The sequence below is a fragment of the Manacus vitellinus genome, unplaced genomic scaffold (assembly GCF_001715985.3).
Source record: "Manacus vitellinus isolate BGI_N305 unplaced genomic scaffold, ASM171598v3 scaffold_3_pilon, whole genome shotgun sequence".
Lineage (NCBI taxonomy): Eukaryota > Metazoa > Chordata > Aves > Passeriformes > Pipridae > Manacus > Manacus vitellinus.
This window is the reverse complement of record NW_021940535.1, coordinates 42,613,152-42,635,697: the sequence shown is the minus strand read 5'-3', so window position 1 is coordinate 42,635,697 and position 22,546 is coordinate 42,613,152. Positions and strand designations below refer to the sequence as shown.

At 39.6% G+C, this 22,546-nt stretch overlaps 1 protein-coding gene across 5 annotated transcripts in view; it reads right to left on the bottom strand.

Moving 5' to 3' along the window:
* CREM (cAMP responsive element modulator) overlaps window positions 1-20,828 on the bottom strand; it is a 35,233-nt gene extending 14,405 nt beyond the window's left edge. For 2 of the 5 annotated variants that reach the window (XM_029961867.1, XM_029961868.1), the window contains exons 1-6: window positions 20,788-20,828; window positions 15,793-15,905; window positions 15,019-15,136; window positions 7,230-7,376; window positions 3,332-3,423; window positions 3,045-3,190 (exon numbers count right to left, since the gene is read on the bottom strand). In XM_029961867.1, coding sequence (XP_029817727.1) covers window positions 3,045-3,190; window positions 3,332-3,423; window positions 7,230-7,376; window positions 15,019-15,136; window positions 15,793-15,833 — 544 coding nt within the window. In that variant the 5' untranslated portion in view covers window positions 15,834-15,905; window positions 20,788-20,828. The remainder of the gene's footprint in view (window positions 1-3,044; window positions 3,191-3,331; window positions 3,424-7,229; window positions 7,377-15,018; window positions 15,137-15,792; window positions 15,906-20,787) is intronic. The other 3 variants (XM_029961870.1, XM_029961871.1, XM_029961869.1) reach the window with 2 other exon arrangements.
* Window positions 20,829-22,546: the final 1,718 nt, after the last annotated feature.

Sequence of the window (22,546 nt, the reverse complement as noted above, 5' to 3'; positions counted from 1 at the left end):
CATGATATGCACAAGTAGGCAGGGAGGTGGGGAGGTTGATTCACACACTCCAACTGAACAAACAATTCTTGCACATTAGACCATCACCATAGGTGAGGAAGAAACTATTTTTTTTCAGTATGAAATAACCAACATGACAGAACTACAGCCAACGGAGTAGGTTCATAGTCAAACAAGGCTACAAGGCTCCTACACAAGGCAGTGCCTTGTGCAAAGCCACTCATTCCTCTGACAGAAAGATAACACATATGTTGATAGAGGTAACTGGCAAAGATGTTTTATCTGGTCATGCCTGTCAGTTTGTCTGCTTCCATAAGCCAAAGCCAAGAAGCTCTGAGGAAAAAGATATTTGGAAACCATGGCAACATACCATTTTGGCTGCTAAAAAGTGGAGAACAGCCATCGCTGTTGCTAATGGAAAAAAAATACATTTGTTTTCCAGAAAAATTTACTTATCAAGTTATTCCAAAAATAGTTATCCCAGACATCCAGACACCAACACACAGTCAAAATGATCTTTTCAACTAAACTGCCTTTCCTGAATACAGGAATAGAGAGAACAGTAGAGAAAAAAGGACCAGCAAATGCAGTAACATATGACATCTCTTTTTCAACCAGGGCACACCACAGATGGCCACAGTGACACTGCAAGACCAGTTCTTCATTGCCATGGACACTGTACAAGCTTAATGCATAAACTGCTGGGTGCCTGCACAGGACAGCCTGTGCAAACAATGCTGGCCAGGAAGAGAGGAGTGCTCAGGCATAATAATGATAGGCAGCAGTAAAGAGCTATTGACAGGAGATGTAAAGATAAAGTAGATATGTGTGGTGACCTGCATAATATCCAGTTTAAAAATCAACACACAAGTTGCTGCATTCCCACACAGTGTTCCTGGTTCTAGCTAACAGCAGTTCCTGAGAATCACAGGCAGCCAACAGGAGAGCTCAGAAATGCTCCAGATCTGTGCTTTATACATGTAAGGACTAGAAGTCAACAGTTAAGCTCCTTGGTAAATTCCAAATTTGGACATGCTCTACTACAAGGAAATGATTATCCTTGCTACCACCTGGTACCAATTTTTTCTAAGTAGAATTAGAACACACAGACTTCACTGAAGCAAAAGATGGGTGATAGTTTAACTTACAAAGCTGAACTTAAAAAAAAATCAAATAAATAAACAAATAAATTGGGTCAGAAAAACCACTCCCAGGAAGACAAAGCTCTCAAAATGAAGTTTTGGAGCCAGAAACAAGAGAGTCCATGAAGGCTGACATTGCATCCTGAAGCAATGCCTCATTATGATGAGAACCTTAAATATACAGCACATGTTTTAGGCTACAACTATAGCTCAGTCAAAGAAAAAGTAGCAAAAACCCAGAAATCTTCCAAGCTTAGCTTATAGGCAAGTTTAAATTAAGAGAAATGAAATTTAATGAAATCTTTGTGGATTCTGTTGTTCAAGCACATTGTTACTATTGCTTCTCTGTTGCTTAATTTTCACAAGTAAATGTCTGATTGAACAAGAAAGCAAAAACTGTGAATCTTGTTATTCACTTCCCTATCCCTATGGTTTATGGTTGTGTTCAAACAAAAATACACCCTACTAAGAATCACCTGCTGCAAGACATTGCTAGTCAAAGTACAACTCTGGTTTCCTAGAGGAAACTATGATTAAGAAACCTAAACTCTAAAATTTCTTAGAATCCCAAAGGTTTTCAGGCTCCCTAGATCATAGTGATAGTCTAGCACTTCTTTTTAAGCCTTGAAATGGCAAATATATATGTATTTTTTAAAGTAAACCTAAGCAAAACCAAAAATAATATTAAAAAATTTAAGAAAATAATTTCATTTGGTCATAAATACCTGCCAGATTCTGTACTAGATAACTGTAATTTAGCATGACCATTAGATCACAGAAAAGAACACTTCAGATGCTTGACATCACACAGCAAACATTTATCTATGTCTATAGTTTATAGAAAGGGTAAGAAAAGCACCCTAGGAGCACAAGCAAAATTACTTTTTATGCTGAAAGGATAAATAATATTACAGGCAAATTTTGCCTTCTCAGAGTTAATAATTAGTTGCATAAATTAAAAATAACTGAAGAACTCTAAGGGTGAGTAAAATGCAATTGGAGAGCCAGTCTATCCTCTTTTATATGTCACTGCAATGTTTTAATAGACTTCCTCTGTTTTCTCATTTCAGGAAAAAAACACACCACTTCTTATGCAATCTTCCTGTCATTATATCAAAGGAAAAATACCTGCACTTTAGTGTGTCTACTTATGAAAAGACATGAAAAAACCCTACGAACACTAGGCGTGAAGCTTTATCAAACACATAACTGAAAAAGAGTTATTATAAAGTTAACCCTTAGACAACGTCTGATTAAGCCCAAAGAAGCCATAGAGAGTAAGTTAAACAACACTTTTACCATAAATACAGGAATAAAAATATCCAAAACCAAATCTATAGAACAGAACTGTGAATCTAACTTTTAACTTGCATTTGGATGAAGTATCAAATGTTGGAAATCACAGTTTAGGTTAGTTCTGCAGTTTAAGTGTTCATACATGACAACTGGAGACATAGTTCATTTAAGAACAAAAATTGAAAATTAACAAGTAATTTCATACTCCAACCTTACAATTCAAAAAAGTCTAATTGTCATTTCATATAATAGCACTAATACATAGCAAATCACAGGAGTTTGAAACTGCAATGATTTAAAACACTGACCATTCATATAAAAGTGTCAACGTTTTTCATTTCACCTGAGTTTCACCTCCACATTTTAATGCCCAGAAACTCTAGAAGAACTAAATCTAGTAACTAACAAACATTACAAGAAACAGACTGAAAGTCTATAATGACCATGTGAGGAAAAATTAAATATAATAATTGAAATTACTTAGAAATACAGAAGCTCTTATTCTTTTTCATCAAAATCCAACATCCCTATTTATTATGAAACTCTTACAAAGAAATGTGTGCTATGTATGTTCTGCAACATCACATAGTACATGTGCAAACATACGGTATTGCCCTGTGTTAGTATGATACAGGCTGGTTGGCATGGCCATGGCAGAAATACCAGAAGGAGTTCCTTCATCTTCTGACTTCTCTTCTTCTTCAATCTTTGCTACTGCAGGAGCATCTGATGAGAGTTCATTCAAAATTTTTCTAAAAAAGAATGTAAGTAATTTTATGTATTTGAAAATCCATACCCATAAGAAAACTAAATAACTGGCTTTTATCAGACAGTTTTGCTGTAGTATATAAGCTGCCTTTAAAACCAGCAAAACCAAAATAAAAAGTCCTTACCGGTATGAAGGCCTTCTTGAAAGTATTTCCCTACGTTTTTGGGAATCAATTACCACTTCTGATACTGCAGCTTCATCTGCAATCGATGCTACCTGTAATAGCAAAGTTCCTGAAATTCATAACTTCATTAAAAAGAAAAGATAGCAACAGAAAAAAAATACTATTTTTAAAAATTCCTTCCATGTTTGCATACAGGAAATTTATGCACTTATTTATCACTAATCATGAGATTTCAGACTTTTTTTCCAAAGCAAAGAACAAATTATGAGGTTAGACAGACATAGCCACTTGGTTGACATTTTCCATTTGAAAAAGAAAAAAGTCAGAGTAATCCAGGTTACTTTTTTTGTGATTGACACTTACAAAAAGTATTGAAGATAGACTTCTTTAAATATAACAATATTATACAATTTGATTAGCTTTTAAAGTGAAGTTAAACATGTAAAACACAAAATACTTCACTAATGTGTCTTAAAGAATATATATACAATATAAAAGTCTCTCCACACAACAAAGCTATTTAGAAAATAACTTTATTTAAATGTACACATTTATTACACTTACTAACACATATGCATAAATACAAAGACATTGCTTAGCAATGTTGTGTGAGTTTTAGAAACACCTGACAAGTCCACAATATCTCATTTTTTCAGACTTTTAGTATTAGTATTATCACATCATGTTCTTCTCTTAAAATTACCTAGGACAACATTAAGGCCTGTGGCTAAATCACATTCTTGGCCACTAACTATATTATTACACAGAATTGAAAGTCATTATTGAACAAGGAAAACACACCAATTTCTTGGATTCATTTAACCACTCAGAACTACCAGTGTGTTAAGATTTCCAAACTGAAACACTGTGATAAAAAATCTTTTCACATAAAGACAGACTAGACTGCAGTTTCAGACTAAGCACTGTCTTAAGCACTGAACAAACATGATGTAAGTGACCAGAAGGCTCAGGTGTTTGACCTGGGAGCAGAGGCTGCTCAGGGAAGTCAAGGAATAGTTCTAGAATTAATGCATCTGCCAGGCTTCAGTGCTCAATGCTTGAAAGAAAACCTGCTTGACCTCAACAGAAAATGACTGTCTGGAAGGTTCTGGAAAATTTATAGGTCTGGGTCACCTCAACTCAAACCTGCAGAACTACACCTTGAAGGATTTACAGATTATTGCAGAATAAAATTGCAGAATTGTTCCTTCACTTGTTATTTTTATTAAATGCCATTTCTGTGTAAAAGTATTTGTTGCAGCCTCATTTTGCTGGGTAATATGCAGCAAACATCATCAGATCACTCCATGTCTGCCTCTCTGCCACCTAGAAGGTGAGAGGTACTTCTGCATGTGTACAGATGTTCAGCTCCAAAACCGACATCAGAGCTCAATGGCAGAGATACAGGCGCTTCAAGAAGTCTGTGTTCCTCCTTTTGCAGGATGGACCAATACTGAGAGGCAGAGAGAGGTCCTGAAAGGCATTTCCCTCCCAGTGTGTCTTCAGTGATCCTTCAAAACTAAGACAGTATTGCACAGCCAAGAGCTTGGGCATCCTTACTCAAAACAGAATTTTCATTCTGCTAGGGAGTGGAGGGTAATAAACATCTATTTGCTCCAGCACAAACAGTAGGAAAACAAGACCTTAGTTGCCTTTCAACCTTCACATTAGACTAAAGGTTATTGATAGCCACCCCTAGTTTCTGAAGATGGTTGCAGAAGCTGGGAACAGTCATACTTTGGCAAGAAGGTAAGGAAATCACAAGATGATTTAAGAATTTTCATGTGGAAGAGGACATTTTCTGCAAGAAATCTCAGAAGTTTTACTTTTCATCATGACAAAGAGAGAAACTAACATTTCAGATCATTCTAACAGCAAGCAACCATAGCCACGATGTTAACAAACAGAAACCACTGTCATTTTTCCTGGATGTCATTCAGATTACAACTTTACCTACTTCAACTTTCTTTGCATGGGAACAAATCTAACTTCAAAGTCGCGTTAGTCTGCCAAGACCTAGTACACTACAAGTCAAATAACAATCTGAACTGCAAATCTTCCTACAAATAAAAAAACATTAACAATACAATAAGGAACATTACACAGATAAGCATTTTTTTTCACTCAAAAAGCAGCAGCATTACGAGAAAAATTTTGAACTTTCCGGTTGGGAGCTGCAGGTGTTTGAGGGAGAGGTCACGCAAGCTTCAGCATCAAACTTCAGTATACTTTTTTTTTTATTAAAGTGATATAATTTCCCAAGTCCCCCATTGTCTGGCAGAGAGAAGATATCAAGTAAAAGCCAAATGACCTGGAGGAAATGCCAGATGGCAGGATAAAGGACTGAACAGGAACACAAAAGGGCTGAACACCCTCAGTAATGGAGTCTTTTACATCATCTTCAAGCCCTTCTCACAGAGTGATTTCATTTGCCATTAGCAGCTCAAATGAAACCAAAGCAAAAACCTGGAACTAACTAGTCAGTATTAATTGGGACAAAAGTTTCTTGTTTCTACTCCTTTGGGAAAGGAAAGACAGCCAGAGTTCACTCAATACAACAAATAGTTGACTTTCACTCCCCTAAGACAACACAGCAGCAGCTGGCAAGAGATTCCTGAGAAATTGCTCCTTCTGAGCTTTGAAGAAAGTCCTCTACCTTTGCATGTATATCCTGCCTATACTGAGAATGACTAATATGCTTATCAAATAAAGGTTACTCCGGTAAATTACAGTTAGAAAGAATTCAAATTAAAAAAAAAAAAAGTAATTACTTTGAATACTCTGATTTGACTTCATGTTTGACCAAAACCAAGTCTCTTGACATCTACTGCATGTCTTTCAATAGTGATCTCGAATTCCAAAACCTTACAAGGTTCCATCATCTAGACCTACTGCTCAAAAATAAAATACTCGTTATCTGGCCAAGGTTTTATTCCTTTTCTCTAATATACATCATACTTACATGTGCTTTTTTAGTTATTATATTTGAAAGTTACTAAGAAGTCTCTAACATTATAAACAGCGTCTCAAGAAGACTGCAACATGTTAAAGAAAAGCCACATGTTGCCAATAACCACAGGTAAAACAGTTCCCACATAACAGGTGTACCGCCTCTCTTACCAGAGGTATCAATTCTATTTGCAAAATGCATTTTGGTTGACATTTCCCAATCAGATTTTAACAAAAATAGAGCAAAGGCCTTCATAGCTTACAAGAAAAACACCAATGGAAGACCAAGTCACATTCAAAACACTGTAAATTCATGCTCTCTCTAGTCTTTTTCACTATTTAAAAGCTCTGAAAAGTCTTATACATTTTGCATTGATTCCTGTTTTCTAATACCAGCAACTTGAAACATGTGAACATTTGCCACATAAATGTTTAATTTTGAAGGTGCCTGTATTTTTGGTCTCTACATACCCACATTCACAAAAAGCAATACCTGATGCTACAACAGGCCCTGCTGAAAACAAGGAACCACTTAACTGTATATGTAGTTTCAATACATCCAGACCCTTTGCAAAAATAAGAGATATTTGAAAATTTATGACTTCATAGTCTCATTAGAAACATGATGTTCACAGAATTTAATAAAACAGAAAAACTGCAAGATACAACTAGAGTAAGGCCACGTTATCACACAAATTTGCTGTTGCATAAGTGCAGAGTTCCAAGACACCATTTTTTAGAAGATAAACAGGAAGCATTAAGGAAATGCTACACAATGCTTGTAGAGCTGCTACTGGTTGGATGTTTGCCACCTTTCCCTCCGCTGTTTCCTGTGCCATATGAGTAAATCTTGCAGCACTGGTAGGAATGAAGAGAAACTGAAGATGGATTGGGAAAAGAGTCATGAAGTACCAAATATTCATGAAAATGTAACAATAAAAGAGCTAACCTGAACAGCTTGCATGTGTGGTGACTGAATGACTGAGGGCTGTGTGGCTTGAATGACACCCTGGACATGAACAGTTTGACCAGAAGGCAACTGCACTAGAGTTACAGCTGGAGATCCTCTTCCAGCACTTGAAGCAGCTACAGAAACCTGTAAAAATTACAATCATCATGTTTAAGTAACATGTCTTAAGACTTCAGCAAATGCTTTTAGAAGTGACACTAAAACAAACTGATTTTGTTGCCATATCTAAAATAGCTTAGATGTGTAATAGTTATCACCCACAAAAATTAACAAGTTTTACTAGTCAAAGTTTGGCATGTACCTTTTCAAAGGGTATGGAAAGCTTAAAATTGTTCCCTAACAAATTGCAACTCTTTCTTCTTTTTTTTTCCTCCATAGACGTCTTGTTTTCTTTTCAATTGAAAAAAAAAAAAAAAAACAACCCTAGGCCAACACACACCAAATCTGCTGTTGCTACCATGAAGGTTAGGAAGAACTTCAAGAAATGTAACAAAAAACATGCATATTCACCGAAGTGGTATGTTGCTGCAACAACATAAAGGGCAGAATGTTCTTAGTCAGGAAAAAAAAACAGAACTGCTTCAGTTTTGCTTTCTTTGTTAGGTAAGAAGTTATGCTTTTCAGATGGATGTCTCAAGAGATGAGAATTTTTCAGATAGCAAAAAACCACCCTGTTAAATAAAGCAATCAAGGATTTGTAAATTGATTTAGTTTAACAGACTCTTGTTATATATATATTTATATATCAAGAAAAACAGAGTTGGAGTGTACCAGGGCTTCAAAATACCAACAAAAATAAAGAACAGCTGGATCTTCTTTAAGCCTAGCACAGTTGAAGTGTTCTGTTTAGGAATAATCTGGTCCCTTTTTCTGCTGACATTTTAGAGGACACAGCTTTCCCCGGCCTTTGGTTCTCAACCCTCACTGCTGAGGATGAATGGGTTAAGAAACAGTTTAGCAACTACAGGCTAAGAAATAGCTCAATATTTTTGCTATTAGTGTTAAGTCTATTAACAGAAACAAATGCTGATGGCAAAGGGAAAACAACTACAATTGATCTCAAGTGCTGTGTGATGAAACATCTCTAAACTCAGAAAAGGAAGAGAATTATAAACAAACTATATGATAAAAAGAAATACTGTGGTTTTTAAAGTAAACTGCATTGAAAAGTCTTATTTCTATATCCCACACAATCAACAATAAACCCAGACTCATATATAAAATTCTGATGTTATTCCCTTCCTAGCTTTGTTCTCAGCCCCAAAAGGTATCTGGATTAGTAAAGCTAAAATTGAGATCACAGAATCACAGAATATACTGAGTTGAAAGGGACACACAAGGATCATCGAGTCTAACTCCTGGCCCTGCACAGGACAGCCCCAAGAGTCACACCATGTGCCTGAGAGCATTGTCCAAACGCTTCTTGAACTCAGACAAGCTTGGTGCTGTGACCACTTCTCTGGGGAGGCTGTTCCAGTGACCAACCACACTCTGGATGAAGAACCTTTTTCTAATATCCAACCTAAACCTCCCCTGACACAACTTCAGGCCATTCCCTCAGCTCCTGTCACTGGCCACCACAAAGAAGAGATTGGTGCCTGCCCCTCCTCTTCCCCCATGAGGAAGTTGTAGACTCCGATGTGTGATGAGATGACAGTGAGAAGACAATCATGATGAATGCTGAATATTCAAAAAAAAATTAAAGAAAGTTTTGTATTTTTTCTGTATTCACAATGAAGGGGTTTTTAATTCCAAATATGAAAGAAGTTTTCATTCCTGATCCATAAGCCATAGCTTGCCTGGGAAATATTCCTTTCTTGAAGCAAGTGAAAAATGTTAACTACTATTAAGATGCACTGCTCTGAAAAAGACTTGATGGTGGTTCAAATTATCTTGAAGAAACACTGTTTCTAGGAAACAGAGACAGGATCTTGTCAACAGTCCCCATGCAGTTGTTCAGCGTTAGAGGAACCTGAACTGCTTTTCAAGAAATAGAACAATTTAGGGCATTTCTAACCCTGAAATGGAAACAATCATTCCTTAAGTGGCATGAAATTATATGTAGATAGGACGTGCAAACCTTTTTCCCAATCTGCAGAATAAATATTAATGTTAAGAGAAATTTATCAGAAACACATATTTGAGATTGAGCTCTAGAAAGTCTCAAAGATCTGAAGAGAATAATCTATTTTGTGGCAAAGTTGACATCCTTAACCCAAGCTTCAAGGAGAGAGCACAGAGCAGTCTAAATGTTTACAAAGCATGCCAACTCCCAAAACATTATAAAGGCAATTTCACCAAACCTTTTGACTTACTGATATCTTTGTAAGAGTTCTAATGTGATACAATATTCTGTGTATCAGAAAGAACTTTCTGAGTACAACACATAAAAAAACAGTACAAAGTGAACAGTTTAAGAGTTTCTATTTGTACACAATGAGTTAGGCACACATGATCAGGAAATAATCCAGTACTCAGGATTAAGAAACTACACTAATTTAAAAGCTCCTTAATCAGTATAACCACACAAGAAAAAAAGAAAAAAAAAAAACACACTCAGCTAATCTCTTCTGGACTGAAGTTTACAATACCACAGGAGAAATTGTTCTGTTCCCATTAATTCAGATAACAGATCAAATGAGGGGGGGTAGGGTTGAGATGGCAGTATTATAAAACTTTCATATGTCATATTCTGCATCTCTTTTATTAAATATTAGAAATTATTAAACCCATTTCAATTCACATTTCCTTTTCCAGTTTTCAAGCTGAATATTTTGGTGTTAACTGAAACACTAGAACCTTTTGGTGCTATCATGCGTAAACGCTGACTCAAACAGACTTGGTAAAAAAAAATTCCTTTGTGACATCAGTGATGAGCAATGCCACCTCTACCGTCATTACCTCAAGGGCTGTCTGGCACAGCGACTGAAAACAATCTGCAGAAGCAACTCGGGAACACAGTGGGTGAGGGGAAGCTTAACACATTCTATGCATTCTATGCTCCTAGGCGTGCAACAGTCAAGTCTAACAGCTTCAACAAATACCAGCCCTGCAATCCATAATAGCAGTATGGTACTATACTCCATGTGTTTGGAAATGTAAGTGCTCCCTCTTCCACAGAGAGAAAAGCAGCCAACAAAGAAGATCATACACTACTTTCATATCAAGGCACAAACTCCTGCAGAGAAAGATGTTCCTCATCATTTATCTGACTTCAAGATGCACTGTCCATCTGAACAGTTATTCTGTGGATGTACACGCTCCCTCACACATGGTCAGATAACTTTTCCCTACTGAGAATTAGAGGTTACATTTACCTTCAACCCCTTGTACCTTCAACATTGCCAATACAAAGTAAGCAGTACACAGGTCCATCTGATTTCTGCCCCTGCTATTGAATCTAAACACTGCAAGGACTCTAGAAGTAAAGTGAAAATTCTGGGAAAGGAAAAGTCAAGGCAAACCCATCCTGGATTCATCTAACAGAAGAGCAAAGGACTTGCCACGCTCAGGCACCGAGTACCCTCTACAAGGAAAAGCTGGAGACAGGGAAGTTTTGATCAATTCCAAAGCTGATGCAAAAATAGAAGCACATACTTTTAAGGAAAACAACGTTAGGCTGATTTCAGACATTTAGTGACAGCATACCCTTTGAGGAAGCACAAAATGGTGACAAAGCTGCACATTTATAATCCTCCAACGTCAGCTTTGCTAATGGTCTAGAGTTGCATTTGGCAGACCGGTTTTAGGACCAATTTTTTTAAAGTCTGGCAAACTCTTACAGGGCTCAAACTACTGGGGGCAAGATATAACACAGTTTGATGTTGAGAGCCCACAAGGACAACACCCCTGAAGTGCTAAACCTGAGCAGTCCCAGCTTGCACTGGCTATGCACTCCAGGCTCTGAAAATCTCCCTCTGATCTCTCTGACAGCAGTTCTCGAATTGTAAATCCTGATGTATGTCTAACTTAGGGTCAGCACCAAGAGGTCAACAGATGGTATCTCAGACAAGGACAGCAGACAGCTCTACTGACAGACAACACGACAAAGTTAACAAAAAGTGAATCAAAGAAAAACCATCAACATGTAGGATTAAAAAAAAAAAAACAAACATGACAGAACTGAAAGTATTTTTGTCAAATCTGAAAATGGTCTAAGTACATTGATCTTACATTTTTATAATTATATTTAGTGTAGTGAGCACATGGCAACAGAGAATGCAGTATGGCTTCTAGAAATCCTGCAAAAGGAACATCTAATTTCTCCTTGAATACCATTGCAGATGTAACTGTTCCAAAATATGTTTGGCTATCATCACCACTATAAGAATATTCTAATAAAAAATTAACTTCCTTTTAAGAACAGATCTATATGTATCAACAGAAGATCTGTGCACGTGAGACAACCCATGGAGCCCATCTCTAAACAGGTTGAGAAATTTTCCATCTTGCACCTTTTGCTCTTCCCTGAAAGCATCCCTCAAAAGCATCAACCTTTTGTACAGATGTTCTGTACACTTTCAACAGTTTCTAAAGAAAACCACCAAAGTTTTTAACCAATTAATATTTTCTTACCTATTTCTTTTGGTGGTTGGATCACAAAAGACTATGTCAATTCATTAACTGGCTGAAAGTGATGGATGCAAGAAATTAAACTATAAATGCAATCTTATTCTACATTAAGTCACTTTATTTAAAAAAAATCCTTTAATGGACAGAAAAATGTACCTCATTTTTGCTAGTTTCAAATTTACTCATTTTTGCTTTTGTAGAAAAAGTCATTTTACTTTCATCACCAAAAAATTGCAGGAGTATATAGCAGTATCTATGACACAAGTTAGGAAAACCACACACACACTCTTTTCCCTACTAATAATGTATAATAGCTCCTTCTTAGCATCAGAGGTTATCCCATCACATCATAGTGCTCCAGCCCAGACATTCTTAATGTCTCCTCTGCCTCTCAACAGGGGACACATTAAAAATGCTTCAGCACAAAACAATCTCTGCCCTCTAGAGATGATCATCTTACGGAATACCTGTCCACCTTTTTAAAACTAAATGGCAGGTATTTCTTTAAAAAGCCTGAACTCCAGGGGAGGGAAAAACAAACATGTACACAAAAAACCTCCAAAACAAAACAAAAAACAACAAACAAACAAAATCATCTCCACACCAAAAAAAACCAAAACCAGAAACAAAACCACAAACAAACCGAAAAAGCCCCCCTCCTACCTAGTTGTATCCCCAGCATTTTGCTTGTCATTCCCTGGACAAAGTCATAATAAAACCATTACATTCCACCTGGACATAAAAAACCCCACCCTTTTACTGCAAGAGCAGTCATCTGCTGGTACAGATGCCCAGAGAGATTCTAGAGACTCCATCCTTAGAGATATTTAAAATCCAAGCAGACACAGTCCTTCGCAACTTGCTCTCACTGACCCTGGTTGTGCAGAGAGGTCAGACTAGATAATCCCAAAAGGTCCTTCCAACATCAGCCCTTCTACAATTCTTTGGTAATACAAGAAAACTTCAAATTGAGTATTAAAAGATAGCATATTAAAATGTTTTACTTCTGACTGAAAAGAACCCAGGTTAAACAAACATCTTGCTGAAAAAAACAAACAACAGCCCCAGTCCTCTGTGCCCGTCCCCAAGATATCTGAAAAGGAGCCCTCAGCTTCAGTGATCAGGAATTTTAGCTCTTGGTAAGAATCAAGTCATTCTTTTCTCTGCATGTTTGCAACTAAATTAATAGGAGGGATGGTTGGAAGTTGGCACAAGGTACATTTCAGTCACTTTTAGTGGCTGTCTTCTCTTCACCGCACTCGTCCAGAGGCCAAAGAGGGAGACAGGATCTGTGTCCCTCTGTAACAGTCAAAATACACAGACACTGGACCAGCGGCACAGCCACAAATTCCTCAGGAACACCCCAAGTTTCCCATCTGGTACCACCAGCAAAACCAGTCAGATGTCCCACACAAACCCCTCAACACACACCCCTGACTCTCATCACGACAAAGCACCTCACCTTCCAAGCCAGCCAGATAGGAACATAGACTAAAAAAATCCTACCCATCTTAAGTCAAAGGAATGTCATAACAAGGTAAGTGTTCCACCCAGGCCCGCTTTACCAAAATCAATGCTGTGGCAGTGCAGCCTCAGGGCACTGAGGGGGTGTCAGGGCTGCAGGCCCTGGGAGCCAGTGGCAGCACCAGGTGGCTGAGGAGAGAGGTCTGTCCCTGGAGCCCTCTCAGCTCCACTCCTCTTTGGAGTGGCACAACTGCACCAACCCACTTTTCTGGACAGCACACAAGAGGGATGTCTATGGCTGCCGCTCTGTGCACCAAGCAGCTCTGACAGGTCCAGGAGAGCTCTCTGGGCCGTCTGACCAAAAAAAGGGACTCCAGATGTCAACTCTGGACTGTTAATCTTAACCTTCAAACTCAAGTACATGTTTTGGTTTGGTGCAAGTTGAATGAGATTCATCAATACTTCAGAGTTATTAGTTTTAACTGAAAGAGATGAAGCCCATACCCAATACAGTTGAACCTTCACACACAGTACTCAAGCATTAAAGGCACACAAACATAAAAAGTGTTTTCCTTGGGGACGCAGCAGAAGCTCTCCTACAGCATTAGTGACAGCTTTGTCTCTAGATCAACATTAAAAATCCCAAGTGACAGAATTCACAGGTATCTTCTTCAGACCCTATTGCACAAGCCAATAGATTTTACACATAATTCATCCTATGAAGTTAAAGCACAAAATTTGAACTGAACTACTAAAGAGAGAAGAAATGAGGGGATGACATCAACAGAACAACTCAAAGTTCTTGATTTCATGCTCCACTCTTAAAGAAAAAAAAAAGAAAAAACCCAACAAACAATATTCGCAATGCTGCATAGATCAAAAAAAAATGTTGATAAGTATTTTGCAGTCTTTGTGTCTGAAGATGTGAGAAAAAGAGCAGCTGCCTTCAGTTTTTAAAATATACCTATAATGTAAATCAAGTATCTAACATACCAAATACATGGCATCAAACCTTACAGATTAATAAATTCTGTAAGATGTTTTTTAAAATCGCTTCCTTTATTTCACAAACGGGGTTTGAAGATCCTTTTAAGTGGTTCATAGTTTTCTGGAGCTATAAATCTTAGTAAGGTCAAGAACCTTATTTCTCTCAAGTGTCAAATGTTTCATATTTTAACATGTATATATTTTTAACGTAGAGCAACCATAGAGAACATATGAAGTATGTTTTTAGAACTCCAGTCACTGTCATTGGATACATTAAAAATGTACTTTCAATTAGATGAAATATGTTCTGTACAAAAACTGGAACTAGGAGAAAATCATGGTTGGTTTTATTCATGTTTTCATTTTTGTTATTCATCACATCTTCAAGATACACATTTTAGATGTTTGATCTTCCAGCCACCTCAATTCCTTAGGACCCTCTTCCCATCTCTATAACAAACAATCATCTTGTAAAAGCGAATGGAAAAAAAAAACGTGTCCACCAATCATTCTACTCTGAAAAAGCTGGCTCCTGAAAGCGTCACCTTTTAACAGACCTGATGTTACACTGGTCCTTTGCTAACTACTGCAGGCATAGTTTCCAGTATACCTTTGCTATATTTTTCCTATTTGATAGCAACACTTATAAAACATGAGAATGCCATGCAAATCGATAATTTCAAAATCACTGCAGCTCTGAATATCACTTTATTGATTCTTCTCATCTTTCCACATTTCAGCTTACCTCAGATCCTGAGGAAATCTGACTTCGGCCTGACTGATTCTGAAGGTGACCAGCATTTCCCTCTGTCATAGAATCCACTGCATTGTCATCCTGTTCAACCATTTCCATGGTCATCTGTCTAAAAGTAAATACATACACATTTAAATAATGCAGTACATGGAGGTATATAATGCAGTACATGGAAGAGTGCAATTCCAAACTATTTTATATTTGGAGCAGACAACTAACAGAAAATAAACAAATTTCTGTCAAAACGATCAGATTAACTGAATAATTTCTTTCTGTTCCCCTGCATTAAAATATCAATTCATATAGGTAGGAGCCCTAAAACAAGTATTTTGGAAAGCTGCAAGGAAAGGCAGTTCTGGAAATGGCTGTCAGGGAGGGACAAGCACAGAGTCCCAGGGTCCCATGCATTGTTGCCAGCAGGGCTGGGAGCGCAGTGCTCCAGAGCAGCCCAGCAGCACCACCCACAGCAGGTCCCCCGGACCTCACATCTTGCAATAGGCATGGTTCAAGCTGCCCAGCAGCCACGTGCTGCTACATTCCTCTCAAACCTTCCAAGATGCTGATTCCCAGCTGGAATCTACACTTGAACTGTCTGTAAACTACTCATGGCTCAAGACCCACAATGATTCTTCTAATTTTGCAGGATTAAAAGTAGGGTAAGTTTCATAGGAAAATTAGTAACTTGCTGACCCTCAATTCAAACTAAGAGTTTAAACTCCATACAGAAAGCTTCCAAATGTATCTGCTATATAAAAATGCAATTACCTGACAGTTCCTTTTCGATATCTCTTGGCACACTTAGTCATAACGGAAGGTGTGAATTTTAAAACAAGAGCTCGGTTCTCTTCGTCTCCCTTTCTCTCCTACCAAACCCTGCACTGAAGGTGCAACATTGAACAGGTGATGTCAAACATTGCCATGGCAACAGGTCAGTTTACAAACAGAACAGAGACAGGATAGGGTCAGGCAGAGGCAGGCAGGCCCTCAGGCATGCTCCCACCTACACCCTACTTACACAACCAATTGAGGCCGCAAAAGGAAGACATGGTAGAGATGAGGGATTTAAATTAAGAGGCAGCAAATCTCAATTCCTTGGGTTCTATTACTGTAATTAGGGGATGGCAAGCCTGTCTGAACTCAAAGTTCAACTATTTCAACTGGCTGATAGTTACTTTGGTTTCTTCTCAGGTCTTACACTGAGAGATGGAAAAGGCGGGGAAGGAAAACTGCTACCCATCTGACTCTGAGACTCTGGAATTTAGTCCCACATGTTAAAAGTAACTACACTGAATCAAATTAAATGTAAACCAAGCTCCTTTTGCGGCACTATTTTAGAGAACATTCCAGGATCTTCGAGGATAAATTTTATTGGTTTCTTTGAAAGTCACCCTTTTCGCCCAGAATAAAGGCATGAAAATATGAAAAGATATCCAGTCAAATGATGCAGAGCAGAGTTTGAGCTCATATGCCTCCAATGGTATTCTACTGACCAGACTTACAGTACAGCAGCTAGGGGTAGCCAAGCTGTACACAATTCAACATTTTATAAGTTAACATTAATATTTTTGCCCACATAAGTTTCATATCCTATCCAGTATCAACTCAGATTAGAACCATAAGAAGTTATTTTACACCTAAAATCTTTCTACATTTTTGTCTTGTTAGTTACCACTAATTACCTTTTTCTCTAGATCCAATCAAATTAAGGATCTACTGAAATTCACCAAAGTCAAACAGTTCTGGGGAGAATATTTTCACCAAGCTTCCCACCATATTTTTCCATAAGAAAATATTATCTTATTACATCATTCTGGTTTTATATATACATGCAATGTAACAACAAAAATAAAGTAGGAAAAAAAATTCTTTCTTCGTAAACTAGGGCCATCCATAGAGTCTTAAACATGAAAGCTCTATCTGGTTCATGGTAAGAATGCCTCCATAAGCTTCGTAACAGCTCACACACCAAGGAAGATTAAATAATGCATAGGTACTGGCAACATATTCATTGTAATCTCTTCCTAAAGATGGGAATAAAGTCAGAATTAATTCACTTTATGAAGGCCGTGAAGTATTTTTGTATCCAGAGCCATCTGTCACAGAAAACCTACTGTTGGAGGGGGAAAAAAAAAAAAGAACTTATTATTCCCACTGAACGCATTTCATAGAAATTTTACCTAGAAAGAGCCATTTTTCATCTTGGAAAAAAAAAAAGAATTTAGTTCCTAATTTTAGCTTAATTCCTCACTGATTGTAGAACACTATAAAAATTTATTTATTTTTAATATTTATTAGGATTTTTATCCCAAAGTCTTTTCATCTGCAGTGCTCCAGTAACTGATTTGGTAAATAGCTACGAAAAGAGCATCAGTGCAGCAGAAAATCTAACAAAGCTATTCCTCGTACTCTGCAAAATACAATACAGACAAAAGGGCGTATTTTTTAGATTATTTATGTTTAATTAGAAAAAGAACAGCAAGTACTATACACATCAGTGAAATGACAAATATACCTAAGATTTTTGATATATATGAAAAACTGGAATTCATATAGATTTTCCATTTATAATTGTGTATATGCTGACTCTTAATACAAATGATTGCTTAATTTAAAACTTTAGCAAGGTGGAGTAAAGTCTGCAAATATGACTGCCATAAAATTCAGCTGTTATCCTGGAACACAGCAAAATACTCTTCCTAGATAAGCTCAAACCCATCTCTTTTTGACAACTTCTGCTTGTAAACAGAGACTTGACTAGAAACAGCATTCAAATATAAAGATCCAACTATAGCCTAAAAAAAACCAAAACAAAAATAATGAAGTACACAAGTAATTTTAAAAGATACACTAGTTATCTTGGCATAAACCTTCAATGAGAAAGATGACTAAAGATAAAATGAAGAACATTAGTATCATAATTCAGACATGTTACAAGATTAGGAATGTTAGACAGACACAAGCACAGGGGATCACAAAAGTCGCAGGTCAGTCAGCTGCAGTCATTTGAACCCACAGGGTCAGTCACACAGAGCTGTGTCACCTCATGTGGGCTTGTGCACAGCTCAAGGCCAGGCATGCTAAGGAAATCCTGAAGTGCACAGTCCAGTCTGGATTGTCACCGTCTTTGGAGCACTCCCATAAACTGTCAGATTCCTATAACCTGAATTGCAGAGGGTTTGCATCCTGTATATAATTTTAACATGAATACTCCAAACTGTTTTTAAGAAATACACAGAAAAATACTGAGCGATATCATAATTATGCTTTTTCTAAAACTTAAGTAATACAGACTATGTCACAAAACAGTTTTAAATCCAGTCCAGAAACTACTGACATAAACAGTTTCCACATGTATCACACTCAGTCTACACTGCAAGTAAATTCTAACATATGCATTGCTTTAAGTTTCAAAGAACGAAAAAAAGAATTTTCTGCCAAGCACTAAAAATCCTTTATAAAAGTCTATCAGTAGTAGTATCTACCACGCTTTAAAGTTCACGTTACCTTCTTTCTATTTTAAAGTAAAACTAAACAAACAGTTTTTACATATGTGGTCTTACGTCCTGTTTAAAATTATGTGTTTTTCTTCACTGTGAGATTAATTATATACAAGTTTTAGTCTTATACTCAGTATTAATGCATTATTTTCTTACGTTTTCTACCTTAGTTGCTTACAGTCACTGAACAGTAATTTTAAATATTCATCTGGATTTTTAAATTAATAAGCAAGTTATATCTCTGTACTCCTATAAAAACAGGGCAAAAATGGTTTTCCATAATGTAAGCAAAGACACCTGCTTCTTCCTACAACTTAGCAAAGAAATCTTCAGGATCTGGCACAAAGTTTAACCGCTACCAAAACTTGTAACATTTCAATATATAAGCACATGTTTACTACAGTCACTGAGATGAATGTACAGCAGGTCAGTAGCAGATAAACACTGACTAAGATGATGCACACAGTGCACATCATAAGCTTCTTCAACTGCCATTAGTTGAAGCATCCCTGGCAGGACAAATCTGGCAGGCAGAATCAGCTGGAGGAAAACACTGCCAGGTTTCCTAGAAAATTGGGAGTAATTTACAACTAAAAGTGTGAACATTTTATATTTTTGTCCACAGGTAAAAGATGAAGGATGGCATCTGCATCAAGATACCCTATTCTGTAATAAAGGGCACAAAAAATCCCTTCACTTCCCCCAGTATTGCTGCTTGTTTTCCATCACTGAATATTCATACAAATACTTAACATCTGTTGATGAAATTAAACTGCAAAAACAAATGGGTACAATATTTTGCATATCTGAAAATGTGTGACTGTCTAATTAAATACCCAGAGACATTTTAAAAAACAACTTTTTTATTTCAACCATACTTTATACATGAGAGACTTCTTACAAAGGAGGCTTATTACAAAGAAATTCATAAGGGGCTGAGAAATATGTTTCAGCCCTTGCTCCAAATCACTTTGAAGGCTTTTATTCACAAGGGAGTTACTAGAAAGCAAGGTTGTGAATTTACAAGCACCTTTTTTGCATTTATTGATGACTCCAGTGAGTGTGGAAACTCTCATAATGCACTCGTTTCAGAAGGGCATTATGTTTTCAAGTACGAACTCTAATAACCTGTTTTACTACCCTATGGTGTGAAGCACACCAGCTGGCAAGGTGGTCACGGCGTTCAGCCAGGTAAAACAGACTAGATTTAGCAAGTGTAAACTTTCAGGTTTTTTTATCATCAGAAGCTTCGTCACTAAGTTTCTTGTGTCTCCTAAACTCTCAGTGTTTCCTCATTTTCTTCCCCATCCTGTTCTTCCTTGAAAACCCTAGCAAAACCCTAAAAAGAAAATTTAAAAGCCCAACCTGCCTTTCTTGTGCGCACAAGCAATGCTACCTGTCCACTCTGCATCTGCCACCTCAACCACCCGGACCAGGCAGCGCCGAGCCCGCTGGGAAGAGGACACACGGTCCCCCTTCAGAAGGGTCCAACCAGCCCCTGGATAGGCCAGAGGACCATTCAAGCATCAGTCCCTCTGGAATCACTCAGCACTCAGCACCACGTATGATGTTGCCGCGGCAGTGGGGAATGCAGACAAAACCCTCAAACTTAAGACCTCGGACTCACGGTGCCCACCGTGATCCTCCCCCAGCTGTTCTGCTGACCCAGCTCGGAAAACCCTGTGGGCCAGGATGTAATGGGGTGTAGCGGGCTACGGGGAAACGATACCGGGTATCCCCACTCCGCCTCGGCCGGGTCAGCCCCGCGGAAGCTCCGGGACCGGCCGTCGGGGCGCTCCGCGCCCGCAGCGGGCCAGCACTGCCCCCCGCTCCTCCCGCTCGCCAGCCGAGCCGAGCCAAGCGAGCCGAGCCGCTCCCCAGAGCAAGGGCCGGAGCCGCCCCTGCCAGAGCCCGGCGACACGCGGCTCCGGCCGGTAACGGAGCCGGCGCTCCGCGAGCCTTCCTCTGGAACTCCCAGGACGCGGAGCGGCCTCGGGGCGCCCGGCCCGGAGCGCGGCGCGCTCCCGGCTGCCGGCGCGGCCGCGCTCGGCCGCCTCACTGCGCGCTCCCCGGCGGCGGGGCTGAGCCGAGCGCGCACAGCGCCCCGCTGCCCTGCCTTGCCTTGCCCTTCCCTGCCGTGCCTGCCGCCCGCCCTGCCCTCCGCGCCGCCCGGCGCGCCCGCTGCCCTCCGCGCTGCCCCGCTGCCGGCCGCGGGGGGTCGGGCTGCGCGCACACGTGTTCCCCGCCCCCTCCCGCAACTCACCCGCCGCCCTGTACGTGCTGCCCGTCACAGGGGGTGGGGGGACGGGGACCGGGCGGGCGCGCGTCGGCCTCACGTCAGAGGTGATGCAGCCGCGCCGCCGCGGGGGGCCGCGAGGAAATGGCGTCTGCGGGGGGCCTCCAGCGCAGCGGCCGCGGCGAGAGGGCGGGGCTGCGCGCGGGCGGTGGCCGCGGGGCGCAACGGCCGCCGCGCTTGACCAACCGCGCCGCGGGGCCGCCGCCGGCCGCCGCCCATGCGGCCGGGCGGGACGCGCCCGCGGAGGCGGGCGGGGGGCGGCCCCGCGGCGCCGGGGGCGGGGGCGGCCGGTAACGGCCTGGGCAGGCGCGGTGGCCGCCGCGCTCCCCTCACACCGGCGGTCGCGGTGGCGCGGTGATAGCGGGGGCGTGCCGCCCGCCCGCCGGGCCCTGCCGATAAGGGCGGTTGGCTGGGCCGCTCCTGACCCAGGGAAGGGGCGCAGCGCAACCCCCGGCTGTCCCTGGGCGGTGCTGGAGCGCTGAGGGACGCGGGGACCTGCCCGGGGGCCGCCCCACCGCGCTGATGCCCGCGGCTTGTTTTGTAATTGAGCTTGGTCCTTTACATCAGTCGTTCGTAGTATGACACGGTGTTTTATATTTATTCGGATAAATAAATCAGAAATTGCCGACGAGGAGGGACGTGCGCGTTTCCCCGCTCGCTGCCATGGGATACGTGCGAATGTCATGAGTCATGTCGGGCTGGTGCCGTAGGTGTGAGCACGGCGTGTGCACAGGGCCTGTGTGCTCAAGTTTAATAATATTAAAATGCCATAAGTGCGTGAGCCATAAACTTTGTTAATAGTGGTGTTTTAACATCGTATGTCTTAGTGTTGCTCAGTGTTTTACAAAGTAGTGTAAGAAGGGATTACACTGCAGTATATTTTAAATTACATATCTACGCATCACTGCACTTATATTGTGAAGTTACATAATGTATTTACCATTTACCCTTTTTTTCTTTTTTTCTTTTTTTTTTTACTGTGAGAAACTATTCAGCAGTGTGCTAAATAAACATGAAAACCTAAGTTAATTTGACATAACTCATTGTGATTGAAGAATTGGAGGATGTGTGTGTCAGGATTGGTGATATGTCCGTGCAGGTCAAACACTCAGTCTTATTGATGGTATGAAGAGAACCTGGGTATTGATTTCCTGTGTTTAAAAAAAGCCAAATAACTCTTATATCTGACTTCATAAAAGATGAATCATATTTACTTGCAAAGGTTTTTGCCTTTAAGCATTTATTTCATTAATTTGCTTCACAGAAGTTATTTAGCACAGGTATCAAAATCACAATGTAGTGGAAATAATACAGGATCTTCAGTGTTGCTATTGCTTGTGCAAGTTTTCAGTTTTCATCCTACATTTCCTTTGTTGCAATATTGAACAACACCCCCTTCCTGTTTTGAGTTCTGTTTCCCTCCCTTTGTTTGTTGCATGTATTTTATGTGTCTATTCAGGGTTTTAAATAGGAGTTTCTCTTCCCATGATTAATAACCTTCTGATTTTACAGCTTACCCATTAGAGACACAGTATTGTTATGCTCATTTATTAAAAGATATGCTTTACTAGAAAATCTCTGGTCAATTAGCAAATATTTGTTAGAATGATAAGATAATCAAATGAACAGTCAAGTGTAAAACTACTGAGAATTACTCTGCTGAAACCTTTGGAAGAAATTCCAGCTTTGCCTAGTATAATCAAAAAGCCAAAAGTAGCTTGGGATA